This window comes from Myxine glutinosa, chromosome 3, assembly GCF_964187855.1.
Source record: "Myxine glutinosa chromosome 3, kmMyxGlut1.1, whole genome shotgun sequence".
In the NCBI taxonomy this organism is placed as follows: domain Eukaryota; kingdom Metazoa; phylum Chordata; class Myxini; order Myxiniformes; family Myxinidae; genus Myxine; species Myxine glutinosa.
In genome coordinates this window covers 97,548,123-97,569,604 of record NC_136263.1, presented here as the reverse complement: position 1 = coordinate 97,569,604, position 21,482 = coordinate 97,548,123, and the positions used below count along the sequence as shown (strand labels likewise).

Sequence of the window (21,482 nt, the reverse complement as noted above, 5' to 3'; positions counted from 1 at the left end):
TAAACCCTCCTTTACCTTCTGAGCCAGCACCTCCATCACAGCTACAAATAGTAGTGGACTTAGTACCGACCCCTGATGCACTCCCACCTTCACCTCAAACTCACCACTGTTCCCGTCCTTCGTCCTTACAGCTGTGCGCGCTCTTTTGTACATTGCCATCACTACTCTGATCAACCATTCCTCCACTCCTAACTTCCTCAATGCCCATGTCAATACTTTGCGTGGAACCCTATCGAATGCTTTCTCCAGATCAACAAACCCAAGAAACAACTTCTTCCTCTTCTCCATGTACTTCTCCTGCAACTGCCTCACAATGAAAAGCGCGTCTGTCGTTCCTCTTCCTGGCATAAATCCAAACTGCATTTCATCGATCTTCACTTTCTTCCTTATCCTCCTCTCCAACACCCTTTCCAATACCTTCATTCCATGCTCCAATAACTTTATCGCTCGGTACGAGCCACACTCCAGAGGGTCACCTTTCCCCTTGTATAGAGGGACGAGGGTACTCAGTTCCCAATCCACTGGAATGCGGCCTTCTTTCACCACCAGATTACAGATCTCTGTCATTCTCTTCACACCCCAACTTCCTTCTGCCTTCAACATATCTCCCACAACTTCCGTCGGCCTTCCCGCTTTTCTACTCTTTATTGCTTTTATCGCTTCCTCAACTTCCTTCTCAGTTATCTTCACTGCCGGTCCTAAAACTGGGTTACTCTCTATGTTGCCATCCCATTCATTCTCAGTGTTCAACAGCATTTCCATATATCTTTTCCATCTTCCTTTAATTCCATCTGGGTCAACAACGATTTGTCCCACTTCATCCTTCAAACAACTCACCCCTATCACATCACACATCTCTTTTGCTATCTGCTTTGCAATCCTGAATACTGCTCTCTGATCCTCTTCCGAATCCAAGCATTCTTCGAACATTTTCCTACATGCCTCCTGCGCCTTTGCTACCTCTTCCATTGCAGCCTTATTGGCTGCCTTATAACTTTCATGCTCTGCTGTTTCTGCTCCCGTACCCTTCGCCTTCTGCCACTCCTTGAACTTCTTCCTCTTCTCGTCAATCCTCTTTCCAACTTCATCATCCCACCACCATGTTTCCGAGTGCCTCGGTGGTCCTTTTGTCCATCCACATACCTCACCAACGGCTCCCAACAGACTAGCTTTCATTGACATCCAACCACTTTCAAGCTCAACCACATCATCCTCGACCCTACTCAGCCTCCCTTTTAATGCCTCCCTTACTGTCACCTCTTTCAACCTCCACACCTTCATTCTCGGTTGGTACTTCACTCGCCGAGCTCTCCTCGCACCTTTCACCCTTATGTCGCAGACAACCAAGTGGTGCTTTGAAACAGCCTCCTCCCCCGGGATCACCTTTGTGTCCCGCAGGTGCCCCCTATCTCGCCTACGCACCATCAGGAAGTCAACGGTTGTCGTCGACCCACCTTACGTGTATGTAACAAGCTTATTATCCTCTTTCTGGAACTGAGTATTACAAATCAACAAATCAGCTCCATCAGCAAACTCCAAAATCCTTTCACCTTCTCCATTTCTCACACCATATCCGTAACCCCCATGAACTCCCTCAAAACCATCCATACTCCTTCCCACATGTTCATTTAGGTCTCCTCCTACCACAACAACTTCCTCATCTTTCACGTTTTCCATCAGCTTCTCTATCGCACACGGGAACTTGTCCTTCTCTTCATCGCTCCGACCAACCTGCGGAGCATATCCCGAGATGACGTTCACCAAGAGCTTTCCAATCATCATTTTCACCATCATCAACCTATCACTCACTCGAGTCACACTCACCACACTGTCTACAAACTCCTCAGAAAACAGGACACCAACACCATTCACGCCCTCCGGGCACCCTTGCCACACAAACTTGTATTTCTGTCCCTTCCTACCCTTCACCATTCTCACACCACTTCCCTTCCATCTCGTCTCTTGCACACAACATATGTCCACTCTTCTTCTGACCAATACTTCCACCACTTCTCCTGATCTCCCTGTCATTGTCCCTACATTCCAATCCCCAAACCTCAGAAACCGATCTCCACTTCGGGCTGTGCCCTGCCCATATGTAGTTGTAATTGTCATGGTTCTCTTTTTGAGGCAATGTTTTTATGGCCGGATGCCCTTCCTGACGCCACCCTCTTAGTCGTCTCTTACGACACGCAGGGATACGGTGTACCTATTCTAATACAGGGTACACACTGGGAAACGTTTAAAACATGGAATTTCTGGGGGGGGGGGGGGGGGGGGTGAGCGTCGCCAGCAGAGGAAAGGAAAGCAGAAAAGGAAAGAGCAGAACAGGAACGAGAACTCGAGGAGAGAAGAGCCGAGGAAAGGAGAGCAGAAAGGGAACTCGAAGAAAGAAGAGCAGAACAGGAGAGAAGAGCCGAGGAAAGGAGATCAGAAAGGGAACTCGAGGAAAGAAGAGCAGAACAGCAAAGGGAACTCGAGGAAAGAAGAGTAGAACAGGAACGAGAACTCGAGGAGAGAAGAGCAGAGGAAAGGAGACCTGAAGAAAAAAGAAGAGCAGAGGAAAGAGCAGAGGAAAGGAGAGCCGAAAGGGCGTTAAAGGAACGTGACATGGAGTATCAGAAGGAACTTAAACTCAAGGAGCTGGAATTAATGGGAGAACGGCGAGAAGTAGAATCCATGCCGGCTAGTTCGACAACTAGTCAGAACACTTGGGATGTTGGTAGGCATGTGAGGCTGGTTCCACCCTTCAATGAAAAGGAGGGGGCCAAGTTTTTTTTTTACACTTTGAGAAAGTGGCTCAAATGCTAAAATGGAATGTGGGGTCCTGGACTATGTTCGTGCAAAGTGTGTTGGTGGGTAAAGCTCAAGATATCTATTCGGCTTTACCGATTGACCAATGTGCGGATTATGAGATAGTGAAGAAAACCATTCTCAAAGCCTATGAATTGGTCCCTGAAGCTTACCGGCAAAATTTCCGGAATGCCAGGAAGAGGGAGAGTGAGACCCATGTGGAGTTTGCCAGAATGAAGGAAACCATGTTTGATCGGTGGTGTGACTCGAAGGGGATTGGGAAAGACTTCAACCGGTTGCGACAATTGATCTTGGTGGAAGAATTCAAACAGTGTGTCCACGCGGACATTAAAGTACATCTGGATGAAAAGAAAGTACCAGAGTTGTATGAGGCAGCAACCGTGGCAGATGACTATGCCTTGACACACAGGATGGGGTTCCACAAACCTAACTTCCCGCCTAGAGTTAGCCAGGGGAGTTATGGTAAATCCGGTGCGGAGAACAAATATTCATGGAGGCGGCCTAAAGATGACATTGGGGACAAATCTGATACCGCGACTTTTAGGGATCAGAAGACTACAGTTCCAAGACAGACCTATCTTCCGGGGGGGCCGAGGCAGACCACGAGTTTTTCCTCCGGGCCTACTTGCACTTTTTGCAAGAAACCTGGGCATTTGATGTCCCAATGTTATGCCCTGAAAAGGAAAAATCAGGAGCGGAGTCAGACTAGTACAACTCCGAATGCATTGGCAAATGCGAGAAATCGTCCTTGGAGGACAGTGCCTTGTGAAGGTTCCCATGCCAAAGTTACGGCATCACAGAACGACCTTGTTCAAGAGGTTTACAAAGCTTTTATTTCAGAGGGGTTTGTGTCACTGGATGGAGACTTAACGAGCCAGAGACCTGGTAGGGAATTGAGGGACACAGGAGCACATCAATCTTTGATGCTTGAGGGCAGTTTGCAATTGGCAGAGAAGACGGCAACTGGTGTTAGTGTTCTTTTACAGGGGGTTGGTGGCTATGTAAAAGCTCCACTTCATGTCATCCATTTAGAGTCTGATTTGGTTTCAGGACCGGTCACCATAGGTTTACAAGCCACTCTTCCTGTAGAGGGAATCTCTTTTATTATCGGGAATGATTTGGCCGGTGGTCGAGTTTCTGGTAATCCCATGTTGGTTGAAAAGCCCAGTATGGAAAATAACACCGCACAGTTAGAGCAGGAGATTCCGGGTATCTTTCCATCCTGTGCAGTGACTCGGGCTATGGGTAGGAAGCGCTCTGAAGAGAAGGAGAAGGAAGGCGATGTGGATTTGGGTTCCTTAGAGGTATTGGAGGAAAATTCGGAAAGAGGTAATAGGAAAGGGAGTAACATCAAGGAACTTAAGGAAAAGGTGGCATCTGGAACCAAAGAGGAAATGGAGTGTCCGTCGGAGACATCTGGGAGCGAGGTTGAGCAAACGGTGCTGGTCCGAAAGAGACTTGTTGAAGAACAACACGGAGATTCGGAGATCCGGAGTTTAATTGGTAAAGCCGTTACAGAGGAAGAGGCTATGAAGATACCTGTTGGTTACTTCATGAAAGGGGAAATACTCATGAGAAAATGGAGACCACCGGAGGTGCCAGCAAACGATGAGTGGAAAGTTCATTTCCAAATTGTGGTGCCACCGCCGTACCGGAAGGAGATATTGAGTTTGGCGCATGAGACACCCTTGGCCGGGCACCTTGGAGTGAACAAGACCTGTGACAGAATATTGGTACATTTTTTCTGGCCAGGATTGCGACGTGATGTGGCGGAGTTCTGCAAATCTTGCCATTCTTGCCAGCTGGTGGGAAAACCTAATCAGAAAGTCCCATCCGCACCTTTAAAACCCATTCCAGCTTTTGAAGAGCCATTCAGCCGTGTCATTATTGACTGTGTAGGCCCTTTACCCAAAACTAAGGCTGGACATCAGTATTTGTTGACCATTATGTGCGCTTCCACAAGGTTCCCAGAGGCAGTGCCTCTTAGAAAAATTACTGCGGCAGTTATTGCGAAGGCCTTGATTAAATTTTTCACTTTGGTTGGCCTACCTAAGGTCATCCAGTCTGATCAGGGTTCCAATTTAATGTCAACACTTTTTCAGCAAGTGGTACACCTGTTGGGAGTGGAGCAAGTAAGATCAAGTACTTACCATCCCGAGAGCCAAGGGGCCTTGGAAGGTTTCACCAGACATTGAAGAATATGATCAGAACGTATTGTTTTGAATGTGACAAGGATTGGGATGAAGGAATACCCTTAGTGTTGTTTGCTACGAGGGAATCTGTTCAGGGGTCATTGGGGTTGTCCTTTTGAACTTGTGTTTGGACACACAGTGCGAGGACCGTTGAAATTGGTGAAAGAACAGTGGCTACAGGAGGAGTCACAGTCAACAGTGGTGGAGTATGTGTCAACGGTTAGGCACAGATTGGCAAAGGCTTGTGAAGTTGCGAGAAGAAACCTGAAAGTGACACAGGATAAAATGAAAGTGAGACATGACAAGAAATCTCAGATAAAAAATTTCAGTCCTGAGGACCGAGTGTTAGTGTTGCTTCCTGTTCCAGGTCAGCCACTACAGGCTAGATATTTTGGTCCCTCTGCAATCGAAAGGAGGGTTAATGAAACAGATTACGTGGTGACGACTCCCGACCGACGGAAAAAGCGGCAGCTGTGTCATGTCAACCGACTGAAGAAATATCATGAGAGGAAGCCTGTGGAAGAAATGGTTCTTGTCTCACCTGTCGTGCCTGTAGTTGGGGTGCGGGAGAATCCAGAGGTTGACGCCGGTGTGAAGTTTGATAACTTTGATGAACAGGCTTGTCCCAGATTGACGAACACGGAAGTGTTGAGCAATTTAGATGAGAAATTAGGTCATTTGAAGAGGGAACAACAAGGACAACTATCCAGCCTAATTTTTGAGTTTGCACATTTGTTCACAGATGTACCTGGTCGTACTGACTTGGTATATCATGATATTGATGTGGGGGAAGCCACTCCTGTGAAACAACACCCCTACCGGATGAACCCTGTGAAGATGGAGTATCTTCGGAAGGAAGTTCAGTGTATGTTGGAGAATGACATCATCGAACCAAGCAGCAGTGAATGGAGCTCACCATGTGTGTTGGTTCCAAAACCCGATGGCAGTTTTCGTTGTTGTACGGATTTAAAACGGGTTAATGCAGTGACCAAGACCGACTCATATCCCATCCCGAGGATTGATGACTGTATTGATAGAATAGGCCCAGCTAAATTTGTAACTAAATTTGACTTGCTGAAAGGGTATTGGCAGATTCCTCCTACTGATAGAGCCAAGGAAATCTCGGCTTTAGTCACACCAAATGGGTTGGATCAGTACAAAGTTCTTCCCTTTGGATTGAAAAACGGGCCTGCTACATTTCAACAGCTGATTAATAAGCTTATTGCAGACCTTGATGGGGTGGAGGCTTATCTGGATGATGTCATCATCCACACCATGACCATGGAAGATCGTATTAAACAAATCCATGCATTTTTCAAGAAACTGACCGAGGCAGGGTTGACCATCAACCTATCTAAGAGTGAGTTTGTAAAAGCATAGGTGGTGTTCCTAGGCCATGTAGTAGGTCAGAGTCAGGTGCCACTGGTGACAGCCAAGATAGAAGCCATTGATCGCTTCCAAGTTCCAAAAGGGAAGAAGGAGCTTATGAGATTCTTGGGTATGGCTGGTTGGTACCGGCGGTTCTGCAGGAATTTTTCTGATGTGGTAGCCCCTTTAACGAATTTGCTGAGGAAAGAGACCAAGTTTGTTTGGGATGACAAATGTCAGGCTGCCTTTGCCCACGTCAAAGCAATATTAATGAGCTCTCCTGTCCTAGCAGCCCTGGATTTCCAAGCACCTTTCAAGTTGGCCATTGATGCATGTGATGTGGGGGCTGGGGCAGTTCTACAGGGTCCGTCAGGGAGGTGTGACGATTTTCAGAAAACTCGTACACCGTTATTTTTAGTCGAATTTCAGTTTTTATTTTTTTTAAAGACTACATATATAATGCCATGTAATACACTGTAACAAAGACATTTAAAAAATGTAATTCATGTTTGAAAAATGACATCATCTAAATGGCGGCCGTTCTTGTCCAAGCATTCTTGCAGACGCGCAGAAACGTTCCAGCATTTCTCAGCACAGCAGCATCCCTCAGCAGTTCCAGCATTCTTTCTGCGAACGTAAACCGCCGTACGAAATCATTCTGCTGCAGTTCTTGAACCACCATGATTTTGTACACGTGTTAATGAAGGTCCAAGTGCCAAATTCGACGAACTGATCTGTCTGACATCCGTAGAGCGCAAGCGTGCCATACCGCTGACCGACGAGGGCTGGCCTCCACAGCTTGTCAAACCCTTTCGATGTTTTCCGGGGTCCTAATGGTTCGATCACCTCCCCGAGCTGCTCCCGGCCTCACAGATCCAGTTGTCCTGAAGTTTTTTACCCACTTCAATATTGTGTTTCGAGACGGAACGGCGCCACGTCGACCAACATTGAAGTGAGTACGAAATCTGCGCTGTGTAAGCACCACCGAACTACCTGTTTGAATAAACGTCTCAACAACAAAGACGCGATGTTCATTCGTCCACAGCTCCATGGCTACTGAAATGGCGCCTAACAACGAGTAACCAACAGCCATCACGCATGCGCTAGACCCCCCACTTGCATTGTTATACCCAATTCAAACATGAATTACATTTTTAAAATGTCTTTGTTACAGTGTATTAAATGGCATTATATATGTAGTCTTTAAAAAAAATAAATTTGAAATTCGACTAAAAATAACTGTGTACGAGTTTTCTGAAAATCGTATTACAGGAAGATTACAGGAAGATGTTTCCCTGTACGTTTCCCTGTATTACAGGAAGATGAGGATGGAGTGGATCACCCGGTGTGCTACTACTCCAGAATGTTTAACAAACTTCAGGCAAATTATGCCACTGTGGAAAAAGAGACCCTTGCTCTCCTGCTAGCGCTTCAGCATTATGAGGTGTATTTGGGAACTACTACCTTTCCTATAAAAGTCTTCACTGATCACAACCCCTTAACCTTCATTCAAAAAATGAAAAATAAAAACCAGAGGTTGATGAGATGGAGTTTGGCTTTGCAGAAGTTCAACTTGGAAATTGAGCATGTAAAGGGCAGGGACAATGTCGTTGCTGATGCTTTGTCGAGAGTGAACTAACTTTGGAAATTTCTGTAGGTTGTTTGGAAGTTTTGTTGCTTTATTTTGGGAAATATTAATTATCGTTGCTCACGGGAATTGATGATTTGGGTGTGAGTTTTACTTTTGTTTGTTAAAAGAGTTTTTGCTTGCAAAGAAAGTTTTCACGATGTTCAAACTTTCTTTTTTGAGGGGGGAAGTGTTACGGATTCGTCACTTCCGTTGTTGTGGTTTTTATCCACTGTAAACATTTTTGATTCCATGTACTAATATTGTTGTCGTTTAAGGGAAATAGATATTGCTATTTTCAAAAGGTAAAAAAGTTTATGTTTTAAATGAAACGGGAACCGGATGACGAAGAAGAGGAGGAGGAGAAAAAGAAGGCGGAGGAGCGATTGAGTCGGACAAGAAGGAGCCGAGCTATTTGGAGGTTTGGAGCGAACGTTGACGAACGAGAGTCATGAATGAACTTTTGGGTTTCCCGGGAAAGGGATTCCTGCGACAGAGTTAACATCGCTGTGACAGATAAACCTGCATGTCAGGTTTTGCGGTGGATTCCGGGGAGAATTATCGTAGGGCCGTTACGCCTCGAGAGTCATTTTGACTCACGCGCTTTGCGCGTCGCGCAAGGTTTCTTTGCTTCGCTTCAGCCGTTTTCACCGCATTCAGACGTTTATCTGGTGTGGGTGTGTGTCACGTGGATTTTGAAGGTAAATCTGCTGTTCGCCGGTTTGGAGCCGTGAAACGTCCATACCCGAGGGTGGGATTTCTCAGTCTCCTGGAGGGCACCTTTGGATTTCCCCGTCGCCTTGAGGGCACCTTTGCGCAGCTTTGGCCGCGTGACTGTGACTGTCATCCGAACGGGATTCTGGTCTCGATTGGACATCGTTCTGACGATCGCTGGAGCGGATCGACTTGGGCTTGATGCCGGAATAGAGACATTGGGGAATGTTCTTCTTTTCGCTCACTTGGAGCACAGTGAGTTATATTGTACGAATATGATGGTACCATCATAGGAAAATATATTGGTTGTTCAATTGATTACTATTGTTGTTGTATTGTTATTCTTGTGTGATCTTAATACAATAATCATTTGTTGGTAACAATTGGTGTGGTTTCACCATTGATCTTTGACACAGAATAACACATTTTTCTGCCGTGACTCCTCTCGGGGCTCGGAGGTACATCGTGACCGGGGGTTGGGGAGGAGCACGTAACAGAAATTGGGGTCCTCGTCCGGGGTTGGCCCAAATTAAAATTGGGGGCTCGTCCAAAATTGGCCCAAATTGAAATTGGGGGCTTGTCTTTGCTGATTAAATTCCCTAACATTCGGCTGGGATAGAATTCCCTAACATTCCCAAAATTCCCAAATTTGGAATTTTTCTGACATTCCCAAATTTTTCAAAAAAAAAAAATTTTTTGAATTTTTTTGTGTGAAGGTTAACAGGTGCTAACTAATAGTCACCATGGTGTTTGACGCAGAAAAGTTTGCGGCGTCCCCTAATGAGGCACAGTTCCAGGCGTTAAAAATATCAGAACTCTTGATATTGGCCAAACATTTTAACTTGGAGGTCTGAGCTCATATGAAGAAAGCAGAGATGCAGACATTGGTGGTAGAATCTCTGGTGGGACAAAGAGCATGGAAAGAGGTAGCCTTGGATTGTTTACCCGAGGAAAAAGAAAATGTGGAGCGCCGGAAAATGGAGATGCAACTGCAGAGCCAGGAAAGGTTAAAAGCAGAGGAAAGACAACACAACAACAACAACATGCATTTTAAAGGCCATTTTCTCTGCTAGAGCGGGGGTTAGTCTTGTGGTCCCCATGACAATCTTCTCCATTTTGCCCTATTTTCTGCATCTCTCCTTGTTAACCCCCTTGCCCATATTTCTTCTTCCACCATCTTTAGCCAAGTCTCTCTCGGTCTTCCCCGTCCTCTACTTCCTTCTACAATCATTTCCATCACTCTTCTCAACCAGTCACTTTCATCCTTCCTCAACACATGACGAAACCATCTCAACCTGTTCCTCTTCACAGCATCAATCACAGGCTCTATTCCCATCATCTTTCGCAATTCATCATTCATTCATTCATTCTCTCAACGACACTCCGCACATCCATCGAACCATTCGCATTTCCACCGTTTCCAACCTTCGTTGCTGCTCTACGTTCATTACCCTTGCTGTCTCGCTGCAAATAAACATAAATGCAAATTTTGCATGTGGAGAAAGTAAGTACACCCCTACATTTATCACTACTTCAAATACCTAAAATTAGAATCAGGTGCACCAGCTCAGGTGGAAATGATTAGAGCATCGTTAGAGAGGATCTTGGAGGAACCTGTCTTATTTAAACCTCAGACATTTAGTTTGGTTTGCCCTTTGTTGTTGAAGTGTGTGGCGTCACCATGCCGAGATCAAAAGAGCTCTCTGAGGCCTTCAGAAAGAAGGTTATAGATGCCTACGAGTCTGGGAAGGGATTTAAAAAGATCTCCAAACAATTTGAAATCAATCATTTGACTGTCCGGAAGATCATTTACAAGTGGAGAAGATTCCAAACAACTGCCAACTTGTTCAGGCCAGGCCGCCCCAGCAATTTCAGCCCGAGAGCAGACCGCAAGATGCTGAAAGAAGTGTCTAAGAACCGCAGAATGTCATCACAGGACCTAGAGGTAGCTCTTGCCACTGCTGATGTCAAAGTGCATCAGTCCACCATTAGATAGAGGCTGCACAAATTTGATCTACATGGGAGGTGTGCCATGAGTAAACCTTTTCTGTCCAGAAAGAACATCAGGGCAAGACTAAAGTTTGCCAATGAACACCTTGGCAAAGACCAGCACTTCTGGAACAATGTGCTCTGGACAGATGAGTTAAACGTAGAGCTATTTGGCCACAGTACCAGAAGACATGTTTGGCGAAAACAAAAGACAGCATTTGACCACAATAACCTAATACCAACTGCAAAGCATGGTGGTGGAAATATTATGGTTTGGGGCAGCTTTGCTGCATCAGGGCCTGGGCAGCTCACCATCATAGAATCTACTATGAATTCTTCATTGTACCAGAGGGTGCTTGAGGATAATGTGAAGCCATCTGTCGGAAAGTTGAAGCTCAACCGAAGGTGGACCTTGCAACATGACAATGACCCTAAACATACCAGTAAATCCACCAAGGAATGGCTGAAAAGAAAAAAATGGAGGGTTCTGGAATGGCCAAGTCAAAGCCCAGATCTAAATCCCATCGAGATGTTGTGGGGGGATTTGAAATGAGCTGTGCATGCAAGAAACCCCTCGAACATCGCATAGCTGAAATAATTCTGCATGGAGGAGTGAGCAAAAATTTCTCCCAGTCGATGTCAGGGACTGGTAGACAGTTATAAGAAACGCCTCCTGAGGGCAGTTATCGGGCACGTTTCATGAGTGCTTCTTGAAGGAGATTGTGCCAAGAGAGCGCTCCTCCCATAAATGAGGGGAGAGGCAAAGCAAACAGAGGAAATTCAGAGAAGTTATAAAGGGGCTGTGTGAGGGAATCAGAGGGACGGAGGAAGAGAAAGGGGTAATAAAAGCTTTGTGATTTGAAGCGATCACAGACTTTACCCAGCAAACAACTATTTTTATTACTTGCACAATGCGAGTCGTTCTCATCGTTCTATTTTCTAGTCTTTCTTTCCTTCTTCTTTGTCCTTCCCTCTATCATTCTTTTTGCTCTGCCGGTCCGATCACATTATTTATTTCATTCTCGTTCGTGCTTTGTCGGTCGTTTATCATGGGTGGTTCGTCTTCGGCATTCGGTTTTTAGTGCATCTACCAGTCCGTCCTTTCACACTCTTCCTTGTATCTTCTCCTTCCAACCTCGTGCATCTTCACTTTCATATTCCCACGTCTGATAGCTCCGTTTCTGGACCCTCATATACGAAGCTCAGGCTCCCTGTCAGGAGATGCATTCTCTACGTACCGCAAACGCACAGAACCGTACCTGTGCAGGGAACCTCTCACACCTTGTCAGGAAACGCATTCCACACATGCCATGAGTGGCGTTACTGCTCCATTGGGAAACACCGAGGTCGTGGCTGTGTGAGGTACAGGCGGGGAGGAAGTTTGGAGGGTCCCAGCTTCAATCAGGATGTGGGAGCCAGTCACCAAGTGTAAGGTGTGCAGGGGGTCTGTCATTTCTCCATATATTTGTTTGTATATCAGCTCATCTTCTTCACCAAACATTCAGCCCATCATTCTTTGCCAATCACCAATCTCTTCCTTACAGATGGGATGCATGATACTGACATATGTACTGTAAAGTGTTAAGTCATTGCAGATAAGGATCCGAGAGCGGGAATGTTGTTTTGCTTTTATGTTTTGTTTTGCTTTACACAAAAAAGGTGCAAAAACAGATCCTTTTAACTACAGACCAATCAGCCTGCTCCCAATTATCAGCAAAGTCATGGAATCCATCATTGCTTCGGATATGAAATCTTTCCTCTTCTCCAATGGCTTGATCTCTGATCATCAATTTGGATTCAGACCAGGTCACTCTACTCTGGACATGCTGCTTCTCCTGTCTCAACAATGGATGGAGGTCCTCAATGCCAAACAGGAAATCAGAGCTGTCTCCCTCGACATATCACGTGCCTTCGATACGGTCTGGCACCCAGCTCTGCTCACCAAACTCTACTCCTATGGTATCCATGGAAATCTCTATGCATGGCTTGCGGACTTCCTCTCTGGTCGTAGTCAACGTGTGGCCCTGAATGGATTTCTCTCATCTCCCCTTCCTGTTCAGGCTGGAGTTCCCCAAGGCAGTGTGCTGGGCCCTGTGCTTTTTCTGGTCTTTATCAATGATCTCTCCGACTCTCTGGAAAATCCTCTCTATCTCTTTGCTGATGACTCCACTCTCTGCCGCTCCATTCCTCTTCCATCAGATCGGCAGTCTGCAGCCTCCTCACTCTCTGAAGACCTGGCCAAAATCACAGACTGGTCAAACAAGTGGAACATGTCTTTCAATCCTGACAAATCTCACACTCTTACTATGTCTCTCCGAAAAGATCGACTGGACAACCCTCCCATCTACTTTCTCAACAATCCTCTCCAAGAAGTTCTGTCGCTGAAGCTTTTGGGTCTCACTATCTGCCATGATCTTTCTTGGGAAAACCACATTTCCAAGCTGGCCTGCAAAGCCAGTCGCCGACTGGGCATCCTCCGTCGTGCGAAGTCCTTCCTTGGCACACCTGAGCTCCTCACCACGTACAAGGCTTTCATCCGCAGCTCAATGGAATACTGCTCTCCCCTCTGGGCTGGTGCTCCTGCCTCACACCTAGCTCGTCTTCACGCTGTTGAAAGCAAAGCATTCAGAATCATTGGAATCTCCCGTGATGAAGCTAACTCCAAGGGCCTCTCACTCACTCACCGCAGGCAGGTTGGTGGTCTTTCCGTCTTCTACCGACTCCTCTCCGGCCTTGCTCCCCCAGCTCTCTCTGTGCTCTGTCCCCCAAATATTCCTACAGGTCGCACAAGATCTGCCAGCAAGCCTCTGATGGTTAAACTGCCGAAATCTCGGCTCTCTGCTCACCTTCACTCCTTCATTCCTCTTTTCTCCCGCCTCTGGAACAAACTCCCACACTCCCTTCAATCCCACTCCTCCCTCCAGGTCTTTAAAACAGCTGTTCACCACCATCTCTTATCTTCCCCCATCCAAAACCTTGATCTTTTCTACCCCCACTAATTCACCCCAGATCCACCTTGTTTGTAATTCCAACTTCTTTCCTGGTAGTCCTGGCAGTGTCCATATGTTTTATGCCTCTCCCACCCCCTTTCCCATGCCTCCCCCCCAAAGCCCTCTCCCTCCCACAGATCTCTCGATGTCTCCATGTCTCTCGGTTCCTGCTCTAAAATGTTGTGTTTGTGTGCTTCCCCCTCTCTCCCCATCTTGTCTACCGCTCCCGATGTTATTTGTTCTATGTGTCGGTTTCGGTTTGTCGGTTATGTGTCGGTTTGTCGGTTTGTCTTTCTGTGTGATAAATGTTCGCTCTTTCACGAGCCTCGATCTTGTATACAAAAAAAAAAAAGTTATTGTAGGGTGTAAGGGGAATGGACGAGAGCTGTAATTATTGTACATATATGCAATTTCATTCATCTGCCTGTAAATACATACTTGACCTTTCATTGTAAATACTTGCCATTTTTTGTTACGGGCAATAAAGGCCATTTCTTTAAGAAACAGTCTTGACTTATTCTGTCAATTTTGATGGTGACATAAGACTGCTAAGGTGTTTGGCCAGCTCGGATTTGTTATCCAAGTTAGATCTCAAGTGCGGTTATGTGATGTTGGTTTCGTTCGGCCGACTGACTAGAATCTGCCACGTTACCGCCGGGACAGTCCCCATTTGCCTTGTTTACCTCACCGGTTTGGTAAGCCAACTTTGGGTGGGATTGTCCAGCCAGAGTTAATAGTTGCAAATGGTGTCAGGGGTATCGTAGGCACGCTATCCTCTGAGTTATCAGTGAGGCCATTCAATTCTCTCCCATTTAAATCAAATACTCCCATCCAATTTCGATTTTGATTCTATGCCACCTTACATACAGCAATTCCTTCCAGTGGGGTTGAAAGAAGTCATCTATAAAAACGTGTTTCCTGTCATCTGTTGATCCCCTTAATTTAACTGCAGCAACTGGTATCAGTGGGAAGAATTTTGAATTTTCATCCTCACTGTTGGAATATTGTGTCAACCTTCATGCAAGACATTTGCTTAGTTTTTCTTTCCCCCCTCAATTTACTTTCAGGTCGAGTTGCATGTATGGCACTTGCTGTCTCTGGGGGCAGTCATACTCCATTGGCTTCTTACGCTTCTGCAAGCAGGTGACCCTCTAATATGTGTGCGGTCAGCAAATTCCTGCTGAAATATATGTGTAGTTCAAATTTTGACTTGGTTTTTGCTTGTAACTCAAATTAATTATCATGAATGATAGGCTCTGCATAATCAGCACTTTGTTCACTTCTGAAGTGATGTAACGATGAGAAAGTCTTTAACTTTCATTCAGAGAAAGTCAACATTGTTGATCAAAGTGTTTGGTTTCGCTACAATGGGTTCAGTTAATTTCACATACATCTTTAAACGATTGCACCAATTACAGACACATCTCATTGAGAATTGGCAATCATCACTATACTGTGGAGCCAATCGTTTTAAAGTTTCAACAGGCTTGATGATTTAACTCACCAGATCCTCTACTGTCTCCCAAAGAAACATCTACATGTGTTACTCTGCCTTTTATACACAAAAGAGACCCTGTCTTCAATCACCTCTCCTTGTGCTGTGGTGCATTCATTTGTTGTCATTGCACAGTTTTCCTTTTGCTTTGCTTTATCTCTTGATCCATTGCCCCTTGTCGTTCTGCTCTTTATTGAGTTTCATTCTGTTGATCCTTGATACCTGTATAAAAATTTAAGTTTGGCCAAATTTAAACCACTCTTGTGAAGGGTGTTCCAAAAAGACGTGGACAACTTTGTTTTTTTATATATTTAGGAACACAGATGATACAACGATACGATAACCTTTGGTTTATATGATACAGACACTCAGAAAGTTTGTGCGCACCACCAATACATTTCAATGTGAGCTCTGTTTGTCGAGCGCAGGGCATCAAGGCAGCATGTTTGCGTTCACCAGTGCACATTCAGCTGTGATCCGACAACGAAGATCCTGCAGGTTTGCCACCTTGGTGTTGTAGATAACATCTTTGACAAACCCCCACAGAAAAAAATTCAGGATGGCTCAATCAACTGAGGCCCAATGATGGGTAGCACCGTCATGTTTAAAAATGATATCAGGTTGCAGGTCTTCAATCTGTGGGAAGGCAAATCCTTCTAACATGTTCATGTAAATTGTTGAGATCACTGTGTCCTTCGCAAAAAAAACGGACCCACCAAGTGGTCATGGAGAAGGCCACATCACACATTGACCTTTGGATTGTTGCGTATGTGTTCAATGACCACGTGGGGGTTTTCAGAGCCCCAAATCATCACATTGTGCTGGTTGACCTTCCCTGATACATGAAAGCAAGCTCTGTCTGTGAACATGACCTTTTCAGGTAATCTTCATCATCCTGTGTGCGACTGAGCATTTCCAAGGCGCAAATACCTTGCGTTTGGGTCCGTCATTTGGTTTGAGTTCCTGCAGAATCTGCACCTTGTAGGCATAAAGCTTCAGTCTTTTCTGAAAAATCCTGTGTACAGTGGTGTTTGGTAGTCCCAGTTCTCTGGATGTGTGTCGGATTGATTTTCCGGGAATTTGTAAAAATGATTCACGCACTCGTTCAACGTCTGCTGCACTTGTGCTTGGTCGAACGGTACTTTTCTGTTTCTGACAACTTCCAGTCGCCTTAAACTTCTTGTTCCACTGTCTGATACAAGTTTGTGATGGCGGATTCCTTCCATACCTTGTACGGAAATAACGCTGAACTTGCATGTTGGATTTTATCTCGATGTACCATTCAACGCACTGAGCTTTATCCTGTGGAATCGCCATTTTCTTTTACATTAAACTAATAGACCTGGAAACAAAGAAAACTTTCTGAGTTTCTGTATCATATAAAATAGAGGGTTTCGTTGTATTATTTGTCATACTAAATGTATTAACAACCAAAGTTGTCCAGGCCTTTTTGGAACACCATGTAATTAATGGAGCAATTTGCCCTCTTGATAATTATCAACTTCATCATCATCCATTGTCAGTCCACTGCTGGACAAAGGCCTGAGTATGGTCATGCCAAATGTTCCTGTCCTTGGTCTTCTTCCAGCGTTTTAGTCTTGTTAAACTACTAGATGGCCCATTGCAGCTAATGCCTGCAAATCCCAGCAATCCCTCGCCCATTCCCCTTTCATTTCCGGTGTCTCTGGTTTTCATGCCGAGAATTGACATATTATATTCCATTTTAACTTGTAATACCCACTCCCACCAGGAACAGTGCTACACGATACACATTTACAAAGAGAATTTGTGTTGCCACTTAAGCTAAAGCAAACAGGGCTAAAATGTTTTTTTTAAACACCTGAAATCTTCCTGATTGTACCCTGAGGATAACCACAACATTTCAATTCATTCTATTCAACAGTTTAGGAGTGCACACAATACAGAGACAGAGGTGGCCAGCTTTGTGTACTAGTACATACAGTCGTGGCCAAAAATATTGGCACCCTTGAACTTGTTTCAAATAATACCCCATTTCTTCCAGAAAATTGTTGAAATCAAAATATCTTTTGGTATCAGGTCAGGTGTTGCCTCCTCCACTTTCCGACGGTACTCCAGGGGCCTTCGTCTGGCCATCCCCCAGGCTGATGCCTGCCTGACCCATCCTTATCTCCTTGAGAGGCCGATCAACCTGCTGCAACCACGAGGCACGCGGTCGGCCCGTTGGCCTCCTCCACTCACGAGACTCCCTTGCTGAGAGTATCTGGTGAGCTGGATCAGTGTCCGGAAAACGAGTCACTTGTCCATACAGCTGCAGCTGACACTCACAGACCATACAGGAAACAAATCTCATCTGAGTCTCTCTCAGCAACCGCTCGTTGGACACAAAGTCTGACCAGCGATAGCCAAGGATTCTCTGAAGAGATTTAGGGAGTTAAGTCCGAAGGAGTTAAGTCTCATTCTCTGGCCCTTGGTAAGGGTCCAAGTCTCGCATTCGTAGAGCAAGACTGGAAGCACCAATGACTTAAAGACTCTGACTTTCATCTTCCTGCATAGATACCGGCAGCACCACACCCCATGATCCAGTAAATCCATGACTCCCCAGGCCCGACCCAGACGTCAATCAACCTCTGGCTCGCAACATGCGGAGACATGAATAACACTGCCAAGGTAAGTGAATCTCTTCGTGACCTCAACATCTTCGCCACAAACAGGCACAGACATTACAGCAGCATCCAAGATGTCATTGAAAGTCTGGATCTTGGTTTTGACCCAGGAAATCCATAATCTCAGCGGCTCCGCCTCCTCATTCAGTGCCTGGAGGGTAAGAATATCCAGCATCTCCACAAAGATGACTGCATCATCTGCGAAATCAAGATCAGAGACCTTGACACTCCCAAACGATGCACTGCAGCCTGAACTCTCCGACAACCTCCCCAGAATCAAGTCCATACAAGCGCTGATGAGTGTGGATGCCAGTCCACACCCCTGCTGAACTCCAGTAACAACTGGAAACCAGAAAGCACTCAGTAGAGAGCATACCTCCACCTGGTTGGCCATATCACTCAATGGTGAAGAATCACTTAAAAAATTCTACTAGCTGGATCCGGATCTGGATCTTCACCACAATTGAATCGATTCTTCCTTTTCACACCCACAACCTGTCCAACAAGTTTCGTCCAAATCCATCCATAACTTTTTGAGATATCCTGCTATGTATCGTTTTTAGCTCTATCTCCCAATGGTGAAAAATCACTTTAAAAATTCTAGTAGCTGGATCCGAATCCGGATCTTCACTAAAATCTAATCATTTTGTGCTTGTCACATACGCTACATCTCTGCCAAATTTCGTCCGATTCTGTCCACAACTTTTAGAGATATTTTGTTCACAAACGGACAGACAGACAAACGGACAAACAGACAGACAGGGGTGAAAACATAACCTCCATCCACCATTGGTGGCAGAGGTAATAAGTCAGACATGGAGCCACCACACCTCACAGCAATCTCAGTACCAGAGTATAGTTCAGAGATCAGATTGATCAGCGTTGGTGGCACCCCACGAAGACCAATAATCCACATATGTATTTTTTGGTATCCACATATGTATTTCTTTGGTTTTCAGTGGAACAAAACAAAAAAAGCTGAAAACATTACAAAATGGACCAGACGGCATCAGCCCACGGGTCCTCAAATCCTGCTCTGCCGCTCTTTCACACCCTCTCTCTGTTCTCTTCACCCTCTCCTTTGCTCGAGGTCATCTGCCGTCTGCTTGGAAATCAGCCAACATTACCGCTTTACACAAAAAAGGTGCAAAAACAGGTCCTTGCAACTACAGACCAATTTAGCCTGCTCCAAATAATCAGCAAGGTCATGGAATCCATCATCGCCTCTGACATCAAATCCTTCCTCTTCTCCAATGGCTTGATCTCGGATCATCAATTTGGATTCGACCAGGTCATTCTACTCTGGACATGCTGCTTCTGCTATCTCAACAATGGATGGAGGTCCTCAATGACAAACAGGAAATCAGAGCTGTCTCCCTTGACACATCACATGCCTTCGATATGGTCTGGCACCCCGCTCTGCTCACCAAACTCTCCTCCTATGGTATCCATGGAAATCTCCAAGCATGGCTTGCGGACCTCCCCTCTGGTCGTAGTCAATGTGTGGCCCTGAATGGATTTCTCTCATCTCCCCTTCCTGTTCAGGCTGGAGTTCCCCAAGGCAGTGTTCTGGGCCCTGTGCTTTTTCTGGTCTTCATCAATGATCTCTCCGACTCTCTTGAAAATCCTCGCTATCTCTTTGCTGATGACTCCACTCTCTGCTGCTCCATTCCTCATCACTCAGATCGGCAGTCTGCAGCCACCCCACTCTCCGCAGACCTGGACAAAATCACAGACTGGTCAAACAAGTGGAACATGTCTTTCAATCCTGACAAATCTCACACTCTCACTATGTCTCTCAGAAAAGACCGTCTGGACAACCCTTCCATATACTTTCTCAACAATCCTCTCCAATAAGTTCTGTCACTCAAGCTTTTGGGTCTCACTATCTGCCATGATCTTTCCTGGGAAAATCACATTTACAAGCTGGCCTCCAAAGCCAGTCACCGTCTGGGCATCCTCCGTCGTGCGAAGTCTTTCCTTGGCACACCTGAGCTCCTCACCACATACAAGGCTTTCATCCGCAGCTCAATGGAATACTGCTCTCCCCTTTGGGCTGGTGCTTCTGCCTTACACCTAGCTCAGCTTCACGCTGTTGAAACCAAAGCTTTCAGAATCATTGGAATCTCCCACGATGAAGCTAACGCCGAGGGCCTTTCACTCACTCACCGCAGGCAGGTTTGTGGTCTTTCTGTCTTCTCCCAACTCCTCTCCGGCCGAGCTCCCACAGCTCTGTCTGTACTCTGTCCCTCAAATAGTTCTACAGGTCACACAAGATCTGCCAGCAACCCTCTTGTGGCTAAATTGCCAAAATCTAGGCTCTCTGCTCACCTTCACGCTTTCATTCCCCTTTTCTCCCGCCTCTGGAACAAACACCCACTCACCCTCTTCAATCCCACTCCTGCCTCCAGGTCTTTAGAACAGCTGTTCACCACCATCTCTTATCTTCTCCCATCGATTCAGTATACAAAAAAAATCCAAAACCTTGATCTTTTCTACCCCAGTTAATTCACCCCAGAACCACTTTTTTTTTAATACCGACTTCTTTCCTTGAAGTCCTGCAGTGTCCATGTGTTTTGTACCTCTTCCATGCCCCCCCCCCCCCTAATTCCCATGTCTCCTCCTCCCAAGTCCTCTCCCTCCCACAGATCTCCCGATGTCCCTGTTCTCTGCTGTTGTACTTGTGTGCTCTCTCTCCCCATCTTGTCTCCTGCTCCCTTTATTGTATGTTTTGTGTGTCGGTTTGATTTTTTTTTTGTGATTAATGTTAGCTCTTACAGGAGCCTTGAACTTGTATACCAAGAAAAAGAGAAAAAAAAAGAATTCATTTTGAAGAAGTGTTGTGTTGAACTTCCAATAAGGGCTCACCACCTTAATGAGTGGCAATCTTAGCTTATTCCACACAGAAATCCTAAAATGGCCTGGACAATAGTATTGATACCTTTTAGAAGTTGTTAGAAATAATTAGATTTCAAGCAGGTGATTCTCCTTTACTCTGGAACTGAACTCAACTCTGTTGAGTTGCAGGTGGCTGCAATATAAAAATCACTCATTTAACCAGTTTGAACAGAGAAAAGGAGTCATTCTGCTGTTTTCTGTCACTATGTACCACAATGAGCATGGAGAAAAGAAATAAAACCAGAGATGTGTCTGAGGAGGTCAGACACAAGATTGTAGCCAAGTATGGACAATCTCAAGGCTGCAAGTCCATCTCCAGAGACCTTGATGTTCCTGTGTCAACCGTACGCAATGTTGTCAGGAAGTTTAAGGCCCATAGTACTGTAGCCAACCTCCCTGGACATGGCCGCAAGAGAAAACTTGATCAAAGATTGCAGCAAAGGATTGTTTGAATGGTGGAGAAAACACCTCAATCAACTCCCAAAGAGATTCAAGCTGACCTTCAGACACAAGGTATGACAGTTTCAACTCGCACCATCCATCGCCAACTAAATGAAAGGGGGTTCTGTGGGAGGAGACCCAGGAGGACCCCACTGCTGAGAGAGACGTAAGAAAGCCCGACTGGAGTTTGCCAAAAAACACCCGAACAAGCCAAAATCCTTCTGGGAGAATGTCCTGTTGACACATGAGACCAAATTAGAGGTTTTTGGTAAAGCACATCATCTCTATGTTTACAGAAAACAAATGAAG

At 45.6% G+C, this 21,482-nt stretch overlaps 1 protein-coding gene across 1 annotated transcript in view; it reads left to right on the top strand.

The window, feature by feature from the left end:
• Positions 1-21,482, top strand: part of LOC137423353 (transmembrane protein 184B) — a 92,877-nt gene that overhangs the window by 33,992 nt on the left and 37,403 nt on the right. The window contains exon 5 of the mRNA XM_068110400.2: positions 14,762-14,837. Coding sequence (XP_067966501.1) covers positions 14,762-14,837 — 76 coding nt within the window. The remainder of the gene's footprint in view (positions 1-14,761; positions 14,838-21,482) is intronic.